Here is a 22,542-nt window from a genome sequence, read left to right on the forward strand (position 1 = left end):
AGACTGGGTAAATATACAGATATACAATCCGGTTAATTCCATTTTCATTACTCGCGCACAATGTCTCTTTTGATCTTCTTCATAGAATCACGACCGGATATGACGTCAGATTTTATTCACGCACGCGTGGCGATGCAGATGCGGGTCAGCGAAAAAGGTCTTAAACAATATTATTAAAATCGTACGTGCACATATTTAGAAACGGTATTTCATTGCCAGGAGCGTCATTCTGAAATGTTGAAAATATATCTATATTAGATTTGACCTGAAGGAATGTGCCCAAGTTCATGTAAGCCTTTTCTAAAGTAATTCAAGCGGCATGCTTTGAGTATGAGGCGAATCTGACATATATCATAGGTGTTTATGCAACCTTCAGGATAGCTAGCATCGTTCTATTTATTGCAATGACGACAAAAAAACGTGTAACGCACTGAACAAGCCAGCAACGATGCGAAGATGAATATGATTTCAAGAAAATCAAACATCGTGTTTTAGAGTTCCAAACGTTACAGATTTTTTTATATTCAGACGTTTTTAATACAGTGGCAGGTTCTGTATTTAGTTCACATCAGTATGTCTAACACGGTCGACGTTAAATGTCAGATGAAACATATCCGCCTCGACCGATTATTTTCTCTTTGTCGTGCATTTTGTTGAGGTTGAGAATGACGTCACCACTTTATGTGCACCACCTGTCGTCCACGTTTCATACAGTACGCATTGATTCACGTGGTTTTAATGTGCCCGAGGGTCGGTAGTAAAGCATGTTGTGTAAGTACAAAAACTAGCAAATATAGGCAGGCTAGCACAACGGTAGCATATTGTCACTACTCTCTCTCCCCATCCCCTCCTCCTGCACCTCCTCCTCCTCCTCCTCCTCCTCCTCCTCCTCCTACTACTACTACTACTACTACTACTACTACTACTACTACTACTACTACTACAACTGCTACTGCTTCAAATACAAATATGACACCAACTAGTATTACTACTATTATCGCTACAGCTACTACTACGGGTGTACGTGTGACCCAGCACTGAGACAACTTTGCGTCCCTTTTCCTTGCCAGATTCCGGGTTTGAATCCCTGATTTGTCCTTTCAATGAGTCTTGATTTTTCAGCATGACACAGGTCATCGTGAGTGTTTGATCAAAGTGGTAATCGTGTAAACGCTTAGCTCTCACACCAGACTGACACACTCGCCCCCTCACACCAGACTGACACACTCGCCCCCTCACACCGACTGGCTGGTGAATATTCATGAGGTCCTTTTGTAAATATATCACTGGCTCCTGCTTGTAAGTAATAACATGCTTTTATGTCATGCAAGATTATGGCCTGATAAAAATGTTCATCGGATTAGCAGTTTAATGATGAAACCCGTTTCAACATCAAATAAGTCTGTGAAATCACACGTCATATCACTGACTTCCGTATGTGTTTGCGCTCAAATGTGAATCTTGGTGTTCACGATATACACATTTCAGCAGAGGAGGGGCAGAGGGGTAGCCAAATGGTTTAAACGTCCGCTTGTCATGCCAAAGACCCGGGTTCAATTCCCAACATTGATACAAGCTGTGCAGCCCATTTCTGCTGTTCCTTACAGTGATATTGCTGAAATATTGCTGAAAACGGTGTAAAGCCGCATTCACCTGCCAATTCAGCAGGGCGACAAGCCCAGACTTGAATCAACTTACACAGTCCTCGTGGTAATTCCACCCAGAAGATGCTGATGGCCTCATGGTCCGTCTATTCCGCAACGTGCATTATTTTGTTTTAAGTACCCTTATGAATTTCTTTCAAAATAACCACGTTTTCTTAAAGCAGTATCTCAGAATGACTTTTATCTCAGATTTAACATATACAAAATAGAAACTAATTGAATACACTTAAATGACGCTGTGTGTTTATTCTACATTGAATATTAATAGAACAGCGTTACTTGTTATCATGGGCGAAGTCTCTCATCGCCAGATATATAATGCAAAATTCTTCACTTTCTTGCCGACTGCTGGTGAGAGGATAATGCTTCCTATATGTTCGTCTTTCAGGATAATTGTTTTGCCACGATGTAGATAAATCCTCGGTTTGCTGTTCATATACTTAAGTACGGAGGTTTGTCACCAGGCTGAACCGGTCATGTTGATTAGATGGCGTGCTGAGCATTTGCACAGGTGCATTCGTCAGCAATTAGCCTTGCTCCAAGTTTGTACTGAAAGAATAAGCCCATGGATGTAAATAAATAAATAAACGGCCAGAATAGGACGCCAGTATGTCACAGAAATTGCTTCTTTTTTTTCTTGTACAATCTGTAAGTTATTGCCTAATAGACTGAGCAAGTCAGCCATGTCACGACGCCCTACGAGTCCAAGACAGACAAACCAAAGGCATCCAGTTTTCAGACCCCAGCCATGTAGGTGGAATGTTTGTGGGATAGTGACATTAAACAACAAACAGACGAACATAATTATGTCTTTGTGGAATTTTATGGTCGGAACTTATAGACAATTATAAATTCAGTGCGATCGTGAGAGCGAGATTCGAACCTATGACTTGACCTTCAGTAACGACATTCACCGAAATAACGGAAGCAGCTTGTATATTATGTTTCCTTATGCTAGCTCGTGGGTTCGAGATATGGCGTGTAAATCTGCAGATGTTAATGAATCGTATACAACCCGCACAGCGGACGAGGAGCGCCCACCCACGACCACAGGTATGGGGCTGACAGTCCTATAATCGTGATCAGGGCGTTTCTGATATTTGAACCACAACGTAGTTCTGGACGGATACCTACTGGCAGCAACATCGCTGTGTTCGTGCCATCTAAGCCGAGATTTCAGGCAACAATCCCACGAGTATTGATATGCTTTAAGACCCGTGAAGGTCCCGGGGTAGAATAGGCCTTCAGCAACCCATGCTTGCCATAACAGGCGACTCAGGTTGTCGTAAGAGGCGACTAACGGGATCGGGTGGTCAGGCTCGCTGACTTGGTTGACACATGTCATCGGTTCCCAATTGCGCAGATCGATGCTCATGTTGTTGATCACTGGATTGTCTGGTCAAGACTCGATTATTTACAGACCGCCGCCATATAGCTGTAATATTGCTGAGTGCGGCGTAAAACTAAACTCACTCACTGATATGCTTTAAAGTGCTGTGGCCATGGTAATACTAAAATAATAGGTAATGTATGCTTATATTCACTACAGCTAATATCCTTGGGTGTGCGTGCGTGCGTGCGTGCGTGCGTGCGTGCGTGGACTTAAGACAATTTTGCTGCCACCCATTCTACACATTTTTCATGACCTCTTCTTCCTATTTAATAGGTTTTAGAATAAACTTAATATATCGAAGTGTGCATTCTATTATTGTGATATCGGTGTAGATCCACACCTTCATTATTCCATGTTTGTCGCAAGAGTCAAGGAATCGATTAGTTGACGTCACTGTACCCCAACTGGGAAGATGTTTATGATCACTGCATTGTTTCGTCAAGACATGATTATTTATAGATCGACATGTAGCTTGAATATGTCGAATTGCGAAGTTAAACAACATACAAACAAACAAATAAATAAACAACCATAGCCACTCAGGTTGCGCTTAGCAGCGTGAAAAATTGTGTCAAATTTGTGCTAGACCTTGAGGTCGACGTCACACCGAAAACCAAGCTATAGTAGTGAACTGGTCTGCGATATTTCCTCAACAAAACTTATATATTATACCCTAGATAATGGCGGACCGTGTTCACGCTGAAGCTATGTACAGATACCCTGTGGCGTCACAAATGGCATCTTAGGATATTGGGTTAAGCTGGGCTAACAGAAATGCCATCCTCCCTGCCCTAGGTCAGGGTAGAGAGATGTAATTTCTTCCAATCCTGGCAGAGGTATGTATGTCGGACTTGTTTCAAATGTCAGATGTATTTATGCTGTTGTATTTTCAGCTCTCTGTCACACTTTCGTCACTTCTGATGGTGGGGACGGCACGAAACACTTACAGAAGTCCTCCAAAGGTACGACATTGTTCTGTGAGACACTGGGCCTCTGCTCGAACACTTGCGCAAAACTACAGGAGCCTATCATGAAATAGTTCTGGTCTGATGGCAAAAACCGGAAATAGCGGTCGGTGGTTGCAGAGATTATCGCGATATCTGTCGCATTGAGGTATCGATGGGTACAGATAAGTGAAATGTGGATGCACGATGCTCTCAGTTAAACAATCTGAACACCTCCCTTAGTCTCTCTATAAATGATGTTGATAGAAACCCTTAATTCCTTTTACATTGAATATGAACCGCGGGAATCGAACCCCGGTGTTTAGCCACTGGCCTACCTCACCGCCCCTATAAACCAGAGGGGTATACATTAGTCACTGCAGTGACTTTGTCGACTCCACATCCCGTAGATCTAGATCAACGCCGTTGTCTAGTTGAGAGACTGCTTGCCTGGATAGCGGTAGGACGGTGGTTCGAGCCCCGGTCGCGTCATGACAAAGATGTTACAGGTGGTGCTTGATGTTGCGCTGCCTGCTTTTGGTATAAGGGTTTGAAGCAAGGACTAGTCAGTGTCTTCGGTTAATGTCTTTATGGGGCATCCACAACAGAACTGCAGCATGGCATTACATTGAACTGAAACAATATACCCTACATGTGTCCCGGATAGTAAACAAAAACGCCCGTACGCACGCACGAACACGCACATGCCGCGTTTTAGGTCCAGTAGGGACGCTGAATAACCTAGCGGTTAACGCGTTCCTTCATCACACCGAAGAACCGGATTTCTGTCCATTTCTGGTATCCCTCGCCGTGCTAGTGCTGGAATACAGCTACAGGCGGCGTAAATACACTTTCTTACAATAAGTGCAAAAAAGTAAAACGCGACTCTTAGCCCTGTTTAACACCTCCACCACAAAGATCTGAATCATCATTCGAAATAGTGATTGCTTACATGCGCTAATTGTCAGTAGAAATAATATTCCTGTCAATACGGTAATGCCTTTCAAATCTATAAATAACAGATATCATAAAATAGCCAATATCAAAATACTCTATGGTGATTACTCTAAAAGGTCTAAGGTGAAACCCATGTTCATGAGTATAAGAATGGTTCTGATGAACCGAAAACCACGGCGAACGGGATTCGAACGCACGAGCATATGTGGGTGTCGCCTTCCAAGGGACGCAACTCTGTATAGCGAATTGCAATGGGAACCCTTAGTTTGGAGGGGCGACTGGGCCAAGATTGTCGAAGCTATCTTATGTTAATGTATGGCACTTGCGATTATCTATGCTCTAAGAGACCGTCGAAAATATAGACCAGTCCAATAAATTGTTAGGATTCCATACATGAATTATGTTTACCAGAGTGAAATACGACGAGGGTATGTGATAAACTGTGTGTCATTGTGGTTGACTGTGTTTTCTAATGGTTTGTTTATTGCTTATTGTATACCACTGAAAATAAGTTAGGTAACACCCACTGTTTTCAAAAGACCACAGTAGCTTTTCCAATCGAATATTATGCGTCTTGATGTGGCACACAAACTATGGTTACATATAAAACGTATTTCTGTTTAATTTTATTTTAACTTTATGGAGTGGTATCAATCATATATGCAATACGGTGTACCTATAATAATGAAAGGTCGGGTGTTATCCTTCGTTATGTGACAGATCAACTATAGTTATATGTGAAAAATCTTTCTGTTGTATATTCTTTTAACTTATGCTGAGCAGTGTATATTGTATATGTAATATATGGTGTAACTGTTTAAAATTTATACATGTTGAACAGGGAGGCGGGCCGAGTTTGACACGTGGGAGACTGTCGACGGGGAGACTTGTTGTATGAGACTGTTTGAACTGCGCATGTCAGCTCAGGTATATATACTCAGAGTGAGAGAGTGAGTGATTTTAGTTTAGCGACATTCCAGACACAGGGGCGTGTAAAACTAACATTGCCGTCTAGGTCTGTACTGTCAACAGGGTATTAGCAGTATATAAAAGGAAATGGAGGTAACGAGGTCGACACACCAAGTTCGTTTCGGGGTGAATTCAGCAATGATCGCTGTATCTGTCCCATTAAAAGTATGCACACATTTCAAGCCAATAGACTTACCTACAAAATGAGACATACAGCACAAACATTAGCAGTACTTTGGGAGCTAGGGTCTTCGGAAGCTTGAAAAATCGCATCCTTCTCCTTTTGTACAGGACCTGTGAAGGTCCCAGGGTAGAATAGGCCTTCAGTAACCCATACTTGCCATAAAAGGCGACAATGCTTGTCGTAAGAAGCGACTAACGGGATCGGGTGGTCAGGCTCGCTGACTTGGTTGACACATGTCATCGGTTCCCAGTTGCGCAGATCGATGCTCATGTTGTTGATCACTGGATTGTCTGGTCCAGACTCAATTATTTACAGACCGCCGCCATATAGCTGTAATATTGCTGAGTTCGGAGTACAACTAAACTCACTCACTCTTTTTGTACAGTGCTAAGTCTCCGTTAGCGACGGTATACAACTTGATGGCAGTTTTTAGCGATACAAGCCTCTGTGATCCCAGCAATATGACGGCTGAGGGCACCAAAAATGGGCTTCACACTTTGTACCTATGTGAGGAATCGAACCCGGGCCTTCGATGTGACCACACAGGCGACACCATGAAAGTCGGGTAAATCCCATTTACTAGAAAGTTGCCGGATGACTCGAACGAGCAGGACGTATGTTTCAGGGAGATGACGACGATCAGATTGTGAGATCACTGACGCAGAGCGCAGACGGCTTCATCCTCGTCTACTCCATCACCGACAAACGGAGCTTTGACGCTGCATCACGAGTCCACGAAGCTATTCACAAGATCAGAAACAATAGCGACACGCCATTGGTGCTAGTTGGTAAGTGACAAAGTAGGTAAGGCTTGTGTGACCGAGTGAGACAGCGGGTCCACTTGAAGCGCACGTAAAATCTTGAACATCAGTGCCGAAAAGCAGTGTGGTCCTATGTTCCCACTCACATCTTCGCAGAATCATCTTTGATGAAGATGCGTATTAACTTGACACACTGCGACATATACTGAGCAGTGTCACAAGGGTAGGTAACTCCCATATGTTTTCTGGGCTCAACTGTACCATCGATCAGCCACATATGGAACCGTGTAGAACTGATTTAGCCTAGACGTTTAAATTTTGTCGGCAAGACAAAGTGTACACAGCACTGATGTTAATATCACGGTTTCGATACTTACTTGTAATATTGACTATATGCGACTGTGTATTATAAATGACCTTTCTGCCCGAGCCAGGAAAATGTAGGTATCCGAATGTTGTCGAGAATAGACTAGATTCCAGTGTTAGCTTGCCTGTGTATTAAGGTGTTGTTTTGCAATATCACGTATCCTAGCAATATCACGACAGGGGACACCAGAAATGGGCTTCGTACATTGTTCCCATGTTAGGAATCAAACCTGGGTCTTCCGCGTGACGGCCGAACGCTTAAACCACCAAGGTCCGGTTGTTCAATACACGGTTATCTTCACCGCCGGTTAACTCCAAACTGCCGATTAAATCCTTAACCGTTAGTTAGCTAACCGAATGTTAAATATGCATTGTTCAAATCATGGTTAGTGATGCCGTTAGTTAACGTCACTGTCAGAATTTAACAGTGTGGTCAACGTCACTGGTTAGCGTCCACATATCCAACGAATCCGTTTTCTGTTTACTTCCGGTTTACCAAAAATAGAAACGCAAGGTGTCGTCTGCATCCCTAACAGGAAGAGAAGTCGTAATTTCTCTGCTGACGAAGAGAATGTGATCCAGTCAATGGTTGAGGCCAAATATATAGTTTATCATATCAGTGTCGAAGCTTTACGAACATTGGGTATTGGAACAAAAGGTTTGCATATATATTTCAAAGACACATGATCCCAGCTCAGTGAGGGACTTTCTTCAATTAATACAACGACAACAGAAAAGAATTACAATGAGAAACTATAGCACGACTATTGACACAATAATAGTAATAGTAGAAGCATGTTGTCCTTGCATAGACGCTTTACAAATATCATACACAGGAGTAACGCTTAGAAGACTACAGTTGGAATGAAAATTAAATTCCCACGCGACCTATTGTTCACTATAAACTCATGACAATTGTCATGACCTTGCCAAGTCGTCCTGATGCTATCAGTATCATTCATTAATAATTTGCCAAGTCTATCAATAATTGTAATGTATAACCACTAATCGCCAAATCAAACAGTTTAGATGTTGTGAAATTAACACCATTAGCCATTCAATGCCAACAGAAACTCAGTATGTTACCAGCACCACGTGCAAGTAGATCAAACTGTAATTGTGCTAAATGCCTCATGGTCAACACTGCTGAATGAAATAGATCAGTTATCCGACCGTACTTATGATAGGAATCTCATGAACAATACTGTGCAATATCGTCATCATCTGAACGCCTTCACAGACTCACACTCCGGAAAGATGTCTTTAAAAACATAAAGCGGCGTCTAATCTATAGATGAACATATACTCATTAATCAGATGAACCTCCATTTAGTTCAAGTCACAAGTGACTACAGAAATTACATACTTTTTATTGTCAATGTCATCTGGGACGGGAACAAACGTGTTATATTTCATAAGTGTATTATGCAACGTCACAACGATTCCGCAGAGAAATACTGTTGTGCCATTGTATTCCTTACATGAAACTATCAGTGGATAACATTAGCATTCAGATATTGTTATTGTTACGGTTGATAAATTGCTGTGACAAAGCTTTACCAAATCCACTCTGAACCAGCAAACAATATATAACACAGACATGTCTAAAATATTCAATAATACATTGAGTAAGCAATGAGCAAGTTACGATGAATCACAATACAGACTTCTAGTACAATGCAGTTGAGGCAAAAGTCTAAGGTAGTGGATCACAAATATCAAATATTAACTCACCAGAATCTTGGTATTACAGACAGAGCAGACATGCTACAAAGTCAGTAGTCAAGGAGACTGTGTCGAACGATGGTGATATAGATAATGTTGTTGACAATTATGCTCTTATTAAACGTAACGTTTTGTTTGCAGATCTATCGTATCTACGAGGTAACTATTTGTACATAATTTAAGCCTCTATCATGATTTGCTGTTTAAATCACTAATTACTACACATTGCACCACATGTATAATATTTCACGTGTTTCGCTCCAATGTATATGGGCCTCTTGTACAATAAACATCTTTTGATTTTGACTTTGAAAAAAAGACTTTGATAGGCAGAGACACACAACACCAGTAATTCCGAGTGTAAGTCCGTGTATGTGTGAGCATTCGAGCAATGTACCGCTGTCGCCATTCACTTAGAACTTTCTCGAACAGCACGTAAACAACAGATTGACAAGGGCAGGTAACTCTGGAACGCTGTCTAAAACGCCTGCCGCTAAAAATGCTATTGCCATTATACGAAATGTTACCCACCACTCAAACTCAAAACTCTAAGCATTATGACCCAATGATAACTATAACTTAATCGTTGATTATACAAACTATAGAAAATACACTGGTAATATGATAAATAAGCTAAACATTCCAAACATTATCGTGTAAAATGACAGGCCATATTGTTGTGTTCGCCATGAACAAACCAAGAAAAACCAGAAGGGCGTCCTTTCACCAAACACAAAACGGACGTAATGTCAAAATAAAGCCCCTGTTTACAAAAAAATGTTAAAGCTTAAGCAGTCCCCAGGTTCGATATCCCCCATTGGAACAATGCTTGGAACATTCTGTGCACAGGGACACTGAATGTACATACTTAATTTGTGTGTGATATTACTTTAATCAAACACGAATATCTTTGGATGTATTTCGATCTTGATACCGATACTCTTGGAAACACGGTTGTTGGTTTTCTGTGTATTTGTGCAACTTGATTGTAAAATATTTAACAGTTTGAAGATGAGTCGTGACAGCATGTGACCGATGCTTATTTTGCAGGTAACAAGGGCGACGCTTTCACGGAGCGAGAGGTTCTTGTGTCTGATGGTAGGGACATGGCATTTGATATTGGAACTGCATTTTACGAGACTTCAACGAGAATGGATATGGAGAAGGTGCGAAGTATATTTCACGATGTTATTAGACAAGTGAGATGCGTTCGGTCGCGTTCTCGTTGCCAGGAACAATCTTGCAATAAAGTGAGAGGATTTATTCACAGATTGAGCTTGCGATCAAAGCGGAAGTCACTCAAGAGACAATCGACAGGATGACGTCATTTGATGACGTCATGTGTGTGAACTTTGGTGTGAATGGTGACAATGCTGGTATTTCCCTGATGTGATATGGAATGATGTTTCTGTTGTGTTATTTGTATGCTCCTAAATATCGGTTATGAAGTTCATATTGTATTGTGTAGAGAAAGCTATTAAATACTCACGAGAGGACATGCATATATTTGATAAACAACAGGTTAGACGAAATAACGATCGAGAAATGATGACCCCAGCCAACCACCGCTTTCTGTTCTTACGGAAATCTTTTTTCCAATCACATATTATCCTTTCGGTATACCTATTTGCTGTTGGTTCAGTAGTACCGCATGCCAAACACATTAACGAGACTATACAGATAGTGTTTATGTGTTCTCATACATTCTAAACCTAGAGTGAGTAAGTGAGTTTTACCAGAACCAGAAAATGGCTGAAAATGTCATCATGCATTGTACCCACGTGGGGAATCGAACCAGGGCCATCAGCGTGCCGAGCGAACGCTCTAACTGCTGGGCTACACCACCGTCCCGGAGGGAAGCCAAACGTGGCATAAGCGACGTTTACCACGGAAACAAGGAACTGTCAAACCTGTATCATACTTCGAGCCACTGCCGGAACCAAACCAGCCGCAGAGGACACGACTAACAAAAAACAACAAAGAAGCTGAAATGGGAAACAATTCAAACAGATATTTGCCACTGAAGCGGCGTCACTATCAGCAAGCCAGTTAAGGAGAAATCCTTTATTGTCAAATGATGGGCTCATGGCATTCATTTGGTCTCTCAGAGGATTTCACTTCACATTCCGTCTTCACACAAACTTCACAAAGACTGCAAGGACCTCTGCTTTTCCATACACTAAAACACAAAATTATATTATTCGTTCATGTGATATTTACCAAAAGAAATTTATATATACGGTGTTAATGTATGGTATAATTTATTTTTACTTTGTAATTTGTGTCTGGATTTAAACCGAAGCCAAGGGTCATAATGGACTAAGGATCCTTTCACAGGTATGGAGCGCATCTCTCTACAGAGTTATGGGCCTTTACTAAATACACAATTGTATTCTTCATGCTATGGAAACTGTCAATATTATATCAACGTGCATATTCAGAATATGCGAGATAACACCCTAAAGCGTGTTCAATGCGCTATTCATTTAAAGTAGTCACTCGGTCGTGTGTACTCGAGTTGTGTTCTCAGCCTCCTGGGAATCGTACGAAAAAAACGTGAGGCGTGGAATGTTAACATTTACATTCATTTCATTCCACTGTGTACACATTTACTGCTGGGCGAAGAGTGGGTCACTGAGGTTTTACGCCGCTTTTAGGCAATATCTAAATATCACGACATGGGACACCAGAAATGGCTTCACACATTGTACCCATGTGAGGAATCGAACCAAGGTCTTCGGTGTGACAAGCGAACGCCTTAAATACTAGGCCACCCTAACGGAACTGAATTTAGCAATATCACAGCAGAAATGGGCTTCTCATATTGAACCCATGGTGGAATCGAAGACAGTTCTATACACAAATGAGCAAATGATAGACGCGCTATACGTATTTAGAGGACCGAAGCTCAGTAAACAATCAAAACAGGGAATACGGTCACCTGTCCAAGTTATCTCCCCTTCTGACCAACCATTGAATCCTGACCAGTACCACGTGACAGAACACCACAAGCGACTGAAACTGGATATTTTACTTTTACAATTGACGGAACAAACCTTGGTTTTTGAACGCTGTGCCCTTCGGACCTTTAGCATAGAGAAACTGTGGTTTGGGACTCTCCTTGTCAAACATGCAAACGTTGCCCACAATGTTTAGTACGATAAGCCAACCGAAGTTGTCGCAGCTGAAGAAGATTGTCGTCGTCGAGATGTAGAACTTCCGGTACAGGTCCCTGTTGGTGAGAGGACAATCCAGTGATCAACAGCAAGAACATCGCTCTACGCAATTAGGATACAATGGCATAGTTTTCACGGTCTATTTCTAACGACAGTTTGTCATCAACCATCAAAATCATCGTGTGTCTGCCTGTTCAGTTTGAGGTACTGACGTGCAATCACAACAACTAGTTATATACTCTAGAAACCGAGTTGTTCTGGTCAATAATTCTTTTCTAGTTTGAACTGACCTTCAAAGCGTAGTCTAGACAGGAAGTCGCCACTTTGAAATTACTACCATAAAGTTTGAGAAAGCTTTATTCTGACTGACTGAGGTCGACTTCATTTTATTCATGTCAATGGTCGACCTAAGTTCGTGTAATGGGATATTCTCGCACATGTGTAGAGGTAGCAGACATAAACCATCTTATCCGGATGCAGTTAATGTGCCAGAGTAACCGACATCGTCTACAACAGTCATAATGTGTGGTTTTGCTTTGTGGTGCCGTGAACTTCAAGGTTATAAAGACAACAGAAAAAAAAAGAAAGAAAAAACTGCTTCCCGTTCGTAAACTGCCTACCCATGGATGGAGAAGAAGACTGGCGAACTGGCATGTAGATCTCCAGTGTAGGGATGCGTGCGTAGTCGGGGTTTGGAGAACCAGTTGTCCCTGGTGCTGCCCACGCCGTCAAACGTCATGGACAACACCTCCGTGCCGTTCTCGTACAGCCCCAGCTTCACCTAGTCACAGAGAGCACGTGTTGAAGTCATGAGAAGGTATGCCGGTATCCGATATGCCATAAATATAATACCGTTGATATGTAATACTGATATATAACACTTAACCGTCGACACCTAATATATGCTACTCAACACTACATAAACACTGACACTTAACATATGTTACTCAACACTACATAAACATCGACACTTAATATATGTTACTCAGCACTATATAAACATCGACACTTAACATATACTACTCAGCACTATATAAACATCGACACTTAACATATACTACTCAACACTACATAAACATCGACACTTAATATATGTTACTCAGCACTATATAAACATCGACACTTAACATATACTACTCAACACTACATAAACATCGACACTTAACATATACTACTCAGCACTATATAAACATCGACACTTAACATATACTACTCAGCACTATATAAACATCGACACTTAACATATACTACTCAACACTATATAAACATCGACACTTAACATATACTACTCAACACTATATAAACATCGACACTTAACATATACTACTCAACACTACATAAACATCGACACTTAATATATGTTACTCAACACTATATAAACATCGACACTTAACATATACTACTCAACACTACATAAACATCGACACTTAACATATACTACTCAGCACTATATAAACATCGACACTTAACATATACTACTCAGCACTATATAAACATCGACACTTAACATATACTACTCAACACTATATAAACATCGACACTTAACATATACTACTCAACACTATATAAAAATCGACACTTAACATATACTACTCAGCACTATATAAACATCGACACTTAACATATACTACTCAACACTATATAAACATCGACACTTAACCTATGTTACTCAGCACTATATACTTCGAATGTTATGGGACTTACGTACCCTCTCGGGAGGACAATAATTTTACTGTACTTTAACCCCCCTTGAGGATACAGCCACTAACAATCTCAGTTACTAATTGAAACTTCCAGTCGTAAAATATTTATCTATTTACAGCTCAGACAACAAATCTAACTCTTTTAAAAAAGCAATAATTAAATGAGAACTATGATTGATAAAAAGATCCTTCAAAGTTCGTGATGTAAAATATTTATCTCTTGTGATGGAATACTCAACACAGTCAAGCAAGAGATGCTTGACTGTGATTCGTTCATCACAAGGGATACAAAACGGAGGATCTTCACCTTTCAATAGGTATTGATGCGTATACCTGGTGTGGCCAATACGGCATCGTCGGATGATGACCTCCTCAAATCTGGACTGACAACCCAAGTAAGTGTAACCAACAGAGGGTTTTACCGCATGTAATTTATTGATACCTACTTGAGTGTCCCACCTCTTTTGCATGATATCCCGGATATAAGATCTGATAACAGCTTTATAATCAGAGTAGGGGATAAGAAGTGGTGTCACAGATTTGTTGAGTGCTACCTTCGCAGCACGATCGGCCATTGTGTTCCCAGTAATACCAACGTGGCTGGGTAACCAACAAAAGACGATGTCATACTAGCCAGTAGAAAGATCATTATATAATTCAATAATGTCTATTAAAAGTGGATGTTTACATGATACGTTTTTAATCGCCTCAAGGCAAGAAAGAGAGTCTGAATAGATTATATATTGTTGATGTTTAGGGTGTCCTTGAATATATTTAAGAGCCGTCAATATGGCGTTTGCTTCAGCCGTGAAAATTGAACTGCTATCGGGTAATCTAGAAGATATTGTTTTAGATCCAATGACAGTAGCACAAGCCACTGCGCCACCGTCCTTGGATCCGTCTGTAAATAAGGATTTGTAATTGCAATATTTATTTTTTAGTTGAATATATTCTTGTTTATATTGTAATTCATTAGTTTCTGATTTTTTAAATGTAGTCAGTGTAAGGTCTACTTGTGGCCTAACCAACTGCCAAGGAGGAGAGGAAATCAGACGGGAGGGAGCTATGTTGTCTAGCGTTATGCCAGCAGCAGAAAGGAAAGGTTTCACTCTTATTCCAAGAGGCGGAACAAGGGAAGACTTCTTGTTATAGAAATCCTCACACAGAGGTTTAAAGACACAGTTAAATGCAGGGTTTGACTCGTTGGAATATAATTTGGTTATATACTGTAAAGATAATTTTATACGGCGTTGTTTAAGAGATGGTTCATCAGCCTCAACGTACAGGCTGTCGACGGGTGAAGTTCGAAATGAGCCAAGACAAAGTCTTAGACCTTGATTGTGAACAGAATCTAAAAGTTTTAGGTTGCTTTTGCAGGCTCCACCATAGACGATGCAGCCGTAATCAAGTTTTGAACGTATCAATGATCGATAAAGTTGCAGGAGGGTAGCTTGATCCCCTCCCCACTTACAATTAGAAATGACTTTCAACAAGTCATGGGCCTTCAGGCATTTAGTTTTAAGGGACTTAATATGCGGTTTAAAGGTTAAATGGGAGTCAAAAACTATACCTAAGAACTTAGCTTCCTTTACCACTTTGATGGGAGTGCCATTGAGAAATAGTTCAGGGTCCTTACGCAGTTTATATCTTCTACAAAAATGTATACAATTAGTTTTCGATTTAGAAAATTTAAAACCGTTTTCAAGACACTTGTTAATTTTGTTTAAACACAACTGCAGTTGTCTTTCAATAGTACGCATATTTTTACCGCGACAAGAAATATTAAAATCATCAACAAAAAGTGATCCATCAATCGAATCATTTAAAACCTTAGATAAACTGTTGATTTTAATGCTAAATAAAGTGACAGATAAAATACTGCCTTGTGGGACACCCTGATCCTGATTATAATGATCAGACAGGGTAGAACCCACTCGGACTTGAAATTGTCTGTCATTTAAAAAGTTGGAAATAAATTGAGGCAATCGGCCTCGCAGTCCAAAGTCATGCAAATCTTTCAAAATGCCATATTTCCATGTAGTGTCATAGGCTTTTTCTAAATAAAAAAATATAGAGACTGCATGTTGTTTATTGATTAGAGCGTTTTTGACAAATGATTCTAAACGCACTAAGTGATCAATGGTACTTCTGTTTTTACGAAAACCACACTGAATATCTGTTATGAGGTTATTGGTCTCTAAGTACCAAACTAGTCTATTGTTTATCATTCGTTCCATGGTTTTGCAAACACAGCTTGTGAGAGAAATTGGTCGATAATTTGAAGGATCAGTATGATCACGTCCAGGTTTAGGGATTGGGACTACAATAGCATCTCGCCATGAAGACGGAAATTTTCCCGAAGTCCAAATGTCATCAAATATATTTAAAAGGGTTTCTAAGCAAGATTCTGGTAAGTGTTTCAGGAGTTGATAATGTATATGATCAGCTCCTGTAGCAGTATCATGAGCTTGTTCGAGAGCAGTATGAAGCTCATGAATAGAGAATATTTCATTATAATCTTCACCATTATTTGAACTGAAATTTATAGCTTTCTTTTCTTGCTGACTTTTATATTTCTGAAATTCAGGCACATAATTTGAAGAAGAGGAGTGTTTGGCGAGAGTTTCACCCAAATTATTTGCGATATCGGATTTGTTTGTCAGTAGCTGATCACCATCTTGAAGGTGTTGAATGCTGGATTTAGTGCCCTTACCCTTGATTTTCTGAATCATGTTCCATACTTTTGATATCGGCGTACGTGCATTGATCTTTGATACATACGTTCGCCAAGAATGGCGTTTACTTTGCTTAATAGTACGCCGAGCTTTAGCATTAAGAATTTTATATTTGTTCAAATTGTGGACCATAGGATGGCGGTGGAAATAATGTTCAGCGTTTTTCCGTGCCTTCCGAGCCTGTTTGCAATCATCGTTGAACCACAGTTTTCTAATATGTGGAGTTGCGGAGGACTTAGGGATACACTCATTGGCTATGTTGTTCACCTCATCAGTAAAACACTTTATAGCATCAGCAACATCAGTGAAAAGGTCAGGTTTAAGTTTGTCAGCACAGAGAGTTTCATATAAAGGCCAGTTAGCCTTCTTAAAATTCCATCTGGATGACGGAGGAACATCAGAAGGGGTTACAGGTGTTAGAACTGTAGGAAAGTGATCACTTCCACAAAGGTCGTCATGGACGGACCATTCAAATTCATTCAGGAGGATTGAGTCAGTGACAGATAAATCAAGACTAGAATAAGTACCATTCCCAGGATGTAGATAAGTGTGAGAGCCATCGTTATAGATGCATAAATCATTATTTGAAATAAACTCTTCAAGTAACCTTCCTTTATTGCTTGTATGCACACTACCCCATAGTGGGTTATGACCATTGAGATCACCCATAATGATGCAGGGCTTTGGAAGTTGGTCGTAAAATGCTTGAAGATCAGTTAATTGAAGCAACGATGTTGGGGGAATGTAAAGAGAGCACAAAGTAAAAACAATGTGCAGAGTTATTCTAACTGCAACAGCCTGAAGATTGGTATGAAGTAAGACAGGGCTATTAATCACACCCTGTCGAACTAAAATTGAAGATCCACCTGTAGCTTTAGTCCCTGGTGGGGAGAAGGAATTGTAGGTACTGTACTGACGTAAATCAAAGTTATCAGTTTCTTTAAGGTAAGTCTCCTGCAGACATATTGCTGATGGCTTATAATCTTGTATCAATAAATGCAAATCATTGAGATTGGTCCTAAGACCTCTGCAATTCCATTGAATGATTGAACTAGAAACGTTCATGTTAAAGGTGGTTGTACAGGGTATCTGTGTTTCCCTTTTCTAGGCGACTTACTGGTGGTGCGCCGATGAGGGAGAGGAGATACATCCATGTCCTCTAAGGTTTGAAAACGATTCTGTATCCGTACAGGGTCACGCTGACCCTTTGGAATACGATCAGACCGATTAGAATGGTCAGATTTTTTGGTTGCCGTTTTCAAATCAGACGATGGTTTCGGTACTGACTGCATGTTCACTGTTGAAGTCATTGGCGAGTGTGAGAGAACTGTAGATGGATCATCCGTTTGAGATGAAGAACTAGATGACTGTCGAGGAGATGTAGTGAGGATCGGAGCAGAGGATTCCATCCATGTATAATCAGTTTGACAACATACGGACTGATATGAAACCGATCTAGAAGTTGGAATTGAGACTGAAGCAGCAGCTGCATAAGATGGGCCTGGTTTTTCAAGAGCTAGTACAAGTTTCCTTGCTTCTAGGAAAGAGATATTTCGTTCATGTTTTATTTTCGAAATTTTGGACTGGAGTTCCCATGTAGGGCATGTTCTGGACGACGAAGGATGATTTCCAGAGCAGTTTACACACGCTGGAGGTTTATCACAGAATTTGCCATCTTCCCGTGGACCTATCACATTCAGTTTCCATCGAAGCAGCCCCGTGATGACCATCTGTTTGCTCATTTTACCACTTACAGCCCTGTTCTGTAGCCTCGTATTCAATTTGAAGGCACTTTGACCAGTCGCACTTTTAACACAGTCGTTCTAATGAAATGGTCTTGTCCGTCGGTTATAGACCGTGGTGGACCAGATCAACGTCCGTCATCAACGTTACTGATTAAATTTTGTCTGTCAGTATTTTGATTGTAATGAGCCAGTTACTGATTGTTAAAGGTTCAGAGCCAGTGCCACAAAGGTGTTGTTTACAGCTTCCAGTATACAGTAAATATTATCCGCAAAAATACCAAAACTCCGGTGGCGAGTTCGTAACACTGGGCAAAGCGTTCGCTCTTCACGGTGAAGACACGGGTTCGATTCCCCACATGGGTAATATGTGTGAGGCCCCTTTCTGGTGTCCCCCGCCGCAATATTAATACTGCTAAAAAGCGTCGTAAAACCACAGTCACTCACTCATCACATGGGTGTATCTGCTTACTCCGTCAATCGAGATTTATAAAGACATGGGTTACTTGGCGTTATGTCGTTTGTTTAATGGCGGCTATAACGTACGTTTAGATTAAACGATCTAAAGATCATTGTTAACACAAGCGTAAAAGTCATGGCGATGTTTATTTTATCAAGCTCTCGGTATGAAGACCTTAATACAATTACATTTACCCGATCATTTGGACATTTAATACCTAGATGTTCGATGAAAATATGCCGGATTACTTCAATACACAATACGTCTGTATAACGCTTAACACCATCACAGCATCGTAGGGCTGTCACTTTCCTGTAAAGAATGCTGTGATTGGTCACGTTCGCACGTTACCCGGAATTGAATATCTTTAGAATCTTTTTTGGTGGTAGTGAGGTCCAAGGTCTGATTTTGATGAGACTGCATAATCAAATAAACTTGCTTAGGCGTTATATATATAACGGGCACATTACCAGACATTAGACACACAGACATATTACCAGACACTAGACACATTACCAGACTATAGACACATTACCAGACACTAGGCGCACAGACACATTACCAGACACTAGACATACAGACACAGTACACAGACACTAGACACACAGACACAGCACACAGACACTAGACACATAGACACATTACCAGACACTAGACACACAGACACATTACCAGACACTAGACATACAGACACAGTACACAGACACCAGACACAGTACACAGACACTAGACACACAGACACAGCACACAGACACTACACACATAGACACATTACCAGACACTAGACACACATACGCATTACCAGATACTAGACACACAGACACATTACCAGACACTAGACATACAGACACAGTACACGGACACCAGACACAGCACACAGACACTAGACACATAGACACATTACCAGACACTAGACATACAGACACAGTACACAGACACCAGACACAGTACACAGACACTAGACACACAGACACAGCACACAGACACTAGACACATAGACACATTACCAGACACTAGACACACATACGCATTACCAGATACTAGACACACAGACACATTACCAGACACTAGACATACAGACACAGCACACAGACACCAGACACAGCACACAGACACTAGACACATAGACACATTACCAGACACTAAACATACAGACACAGTACACAGACACAAGAAACACAGACACATTGCCAGACACTAGACACATTACCAGACACTAGACACATTACCAGACACAGACCCATTACCAGACACTAGACACACAGACACAGTACACAGACCCAAAACGCATAATATAAATGACCATATACATAAACAACAGATTTGAAAGCCCTGAAAGTTAAATCATTCAGAGTCAGAAAGCCCCCTAAAGTCCCAAAGTGACGTTTGAGAGAGAGAGAGAGAGAGAGAGAGAGAGAGAGAGAGAGAGTGTGTGTGTGTGTGTGTGTGTGTGTGTGTGCGTGTGTGTGTGTGTGTTTCCAGTAGGTTCGAATCCGCCGCCCCACCTCCACTTCCCCTCTTTCAAATTTCTCGGATCCGTCCATGTAATGCAACATTGATTCAATCCATAAAAAGACGCAATTTCTCAATTTTCTAACGCTGACTTTCGAAATCGATGTCATACGAAAGTACCTTTTACAGCTGCATACTCTTTGGATCCTTCTTCGGCGATATATGTTCAAGGAAACTCTATCTCGTCATGAATTAGCTTCAACACTTTTACCAAATAGTAAAGATGCGCTTTGACAGAGCATCTTTACAATACTTCCATGTTTCTGAGAGCTCCGTACAACGTCCATGGTATATTTCAGAATACACCAAAAGCATGTACTTATGAATCACAAATACGTATGATGCAGAAAATGTGAGCCCATCTTACCCCACCAGACGAGCCAGTTTAAAGACATAACCTCCAATAAACTTCCATGTTTGACCCGTACAATAAGTAGAGAACATGACTTGATTGGCGACGAAATGCCATCGGTGGGCCACCTTTCAGCAAACAGCTTTCATCCAAACCACATGATATATGTTTCATAGACAAAGGCTCATAGTCTAATCAGTATCGATGGCGAGTCTTCTATACATATGGAAATTAATTAAGCAACACCAAATTCAAAGACACATAAAAACTTAACAAAGTTTAACGAAGTAATTTTGATGATTGATTATTCAATTTTGATGTATTGACATACAGCATGAGCTTTTCATGGGTTGATATGACGCGCGTGAAGCTTGCACAGCGCACGTGCATTGCTTTAACCTCAACTTTCGAAAAATGCACTTTTTCCCTGGGGTGTTTACAAGCGCAGGTTGTCGATTGCATTCGGTTTTTCATTCATTTCAATGTCATGGCACGTAGGAAATTATCAGAGGCCACTGGTTGGCAAATAATCGGCATGAGGAATGCTGGTATGTCTCTAAGACAAATCGGGACTCAAATCGGACGACATCATTCCATAATTTCAAAACTTTTGAAAAAATACCGGGCCACTAATGAAGTTAAAGACCTGCCTAGACCAGGAAGACCCAGGAAGACCACAGTCTGGGAGGACAGAGCTTTACTGAGACTTGTACGGCGCAGGTCCTTCGACTCGAGCTCTCGGTTGAGACAGGAGTGGCTTCCAGGGAGACCCATCTCGAACAGGACTGTTCGGAATCGTCTGAAAGCTGCAGGATACCGGGCAAGGAGGCCAATCAAGCGACCCAGACTGTCTCCAGCCCATAAGGCAGCCCGACTGGCCTGGTGTAATGACCGTTTGCACTGGAACATTGCCTCTTGGAGGAAGGTCCATTTCTCAGATGAGAGCCGGTTCTTGCTGCACATGGTGGACGGTCGTACTCGGGTCTGGAGGCAGAGGAACACAGCAATGGCTCCACGGAACATCCAGGAGACTGTGGCCTTTGGGGGAGGTTCCGTTATGGTATGGGGGTGCATTTCCATGAACTGCAAGTTGGATATCATTACCATCCGTGGCAACCTTAACGGTGTTCGTTACCAACAGGAGGTTCTTGACAGGGCTGTGGTACCTCATTTTGAGAACCATCCTCTGGCAACGAGACCCATATTTATGGACGACAATGCTAGACCTCACAGGGCGCATGCTGTAAATGATTTTTTGCGGCAAAATGCAATTGACAGAATTCCATGGCCTGCCATGAGCCCTGACCTCAACCCCATTGAACATTTGTGGGACTTTATTGGCCGTCGTGTGAGGCAGAGAGACCCACCAGTCCATAATCTCAACGAATTGACGGCTGCCCTGCATGAGGAGTGGAACAGGATCCCCCAGAATCAGATCCGGAGACTCATCCAAGGAATGAGGAGGCGTCTGGAATCGGTGGTGCGTGCGCAGGGAGGACACACTAGATATTGATGAAAGTCGGTGTGCAGACTCTCAGATGACTGTTCTTTCTTTCCATGTGACATTTGTGTTAATACACCTGACAACAACGTCTGTGGATGAATAGTAAATTGTGTCCATTTTTTCATGAATTTAAGACAGTTTTAAGAATTTGGATTTCGTTGCAATAAAGCAAAGTCTTGATACTTTTTCCCTTTAAGTTGTTTGTCAGAGATCGTCTGTTGAATAAAAAAGTGTCAAACTATATCAACCCGGCATATTTTGATTGTCAGAACACTTCAAAGTTGCTCCAATAGAAAAAATTGGGGTGTTGCTTGATTAATTTCCAGGTGTATATTTTCATTTTCCTCTTATTTTTCACAATTTGTTTCCACCGAAGCTCTGTTACTGAATGAGGC

General features: G+C 41.2%; 3 protein-coding genes across 3 annotated transcripts in view; 1 reads left to right on the forward strand and 2 right to left on the reverse strand.

Annotated features, from left to right (window-relative positions):
• The window catches only part of LOC137260979 (ras-related protein Rap1-like), a 34,128-nt gene extending 23,669 nt beyond the window's left edge, over window positions 1-10,459 (forward strand). Inside the window, exons 2-5 of the mRNA XM_067798570.1 lie at window positions 3,951-4,019; window positions 5,800-5,885; window positions 6,737-6,899; window positions 10,014-10,459. Of these exons, the coding sequence (XP_067654671.1) occupies window positions 3,951-4,019; window positions 5,800-5,885; window positions 6,737-6,899; window positions 10,014-10,285 (590 nt within the window). The 3' untranslated portion in view covers window positions 10,286-10,459. The remainder of the gene's footprint in view (window positions 1-3,950; window positions 4,020-5,799; window positions 5,886-6,736; window positions 6,900-10,013) is intronic.
• The window catches only part of LOC137260980 (MOB kinase activator 3B-like), a 357,679-nt gene that overhangs the window by 246,267 nt on the left and 88,870 nt on the right, over window positions 1-22,542 (reverse strand). The gene's annotated exons all lie outside the window — the stretch shown is intronic.
• Window positions 10,714-22,542, reverse strand: part of LOC137260978 (uncharacterized) — a 40,176-nt gene continuing 28,347 nt past the window's right edge. The window contains exons 3-5 of the mRNA XM_067798569.1: window positions 12,760-12,920; window positions 12,020-12,195; window positions 10,714-11,142 (exon numbers count right to left, since the gene is read on the reverse strand). Of these exons, the coding sequence (XP_067654670.1) occupies window positions 11,096-11,142; window positions 12,020-12,195; window positions 12,760-12,920 (384 nt within the window). The 3' untranslated portion in view covers window positions 10,714-11,095. The remainder of the gene's footprint in view (window positions 11,143-12,019; window positions 12,196-12,759; window positions 12,921-22,542) is intronic.

The sequence above is a fragment of the Haliotis asinina genome, chromosome 14 (assembly GCF_037392515.1).
Source record: "Haliotis asinina isolate JCU_RB_2024 chromosome 14, JCU_Hal_asi_v2, whole genome shotgun sequence".
Taxonomy (NCBI): domain Eukaryota; kingdom Metazoa; phylum Mollusca; class Gastropoda; order Lepetellida; family Haliotidae; genus Haliotis; species Haliotis asinina.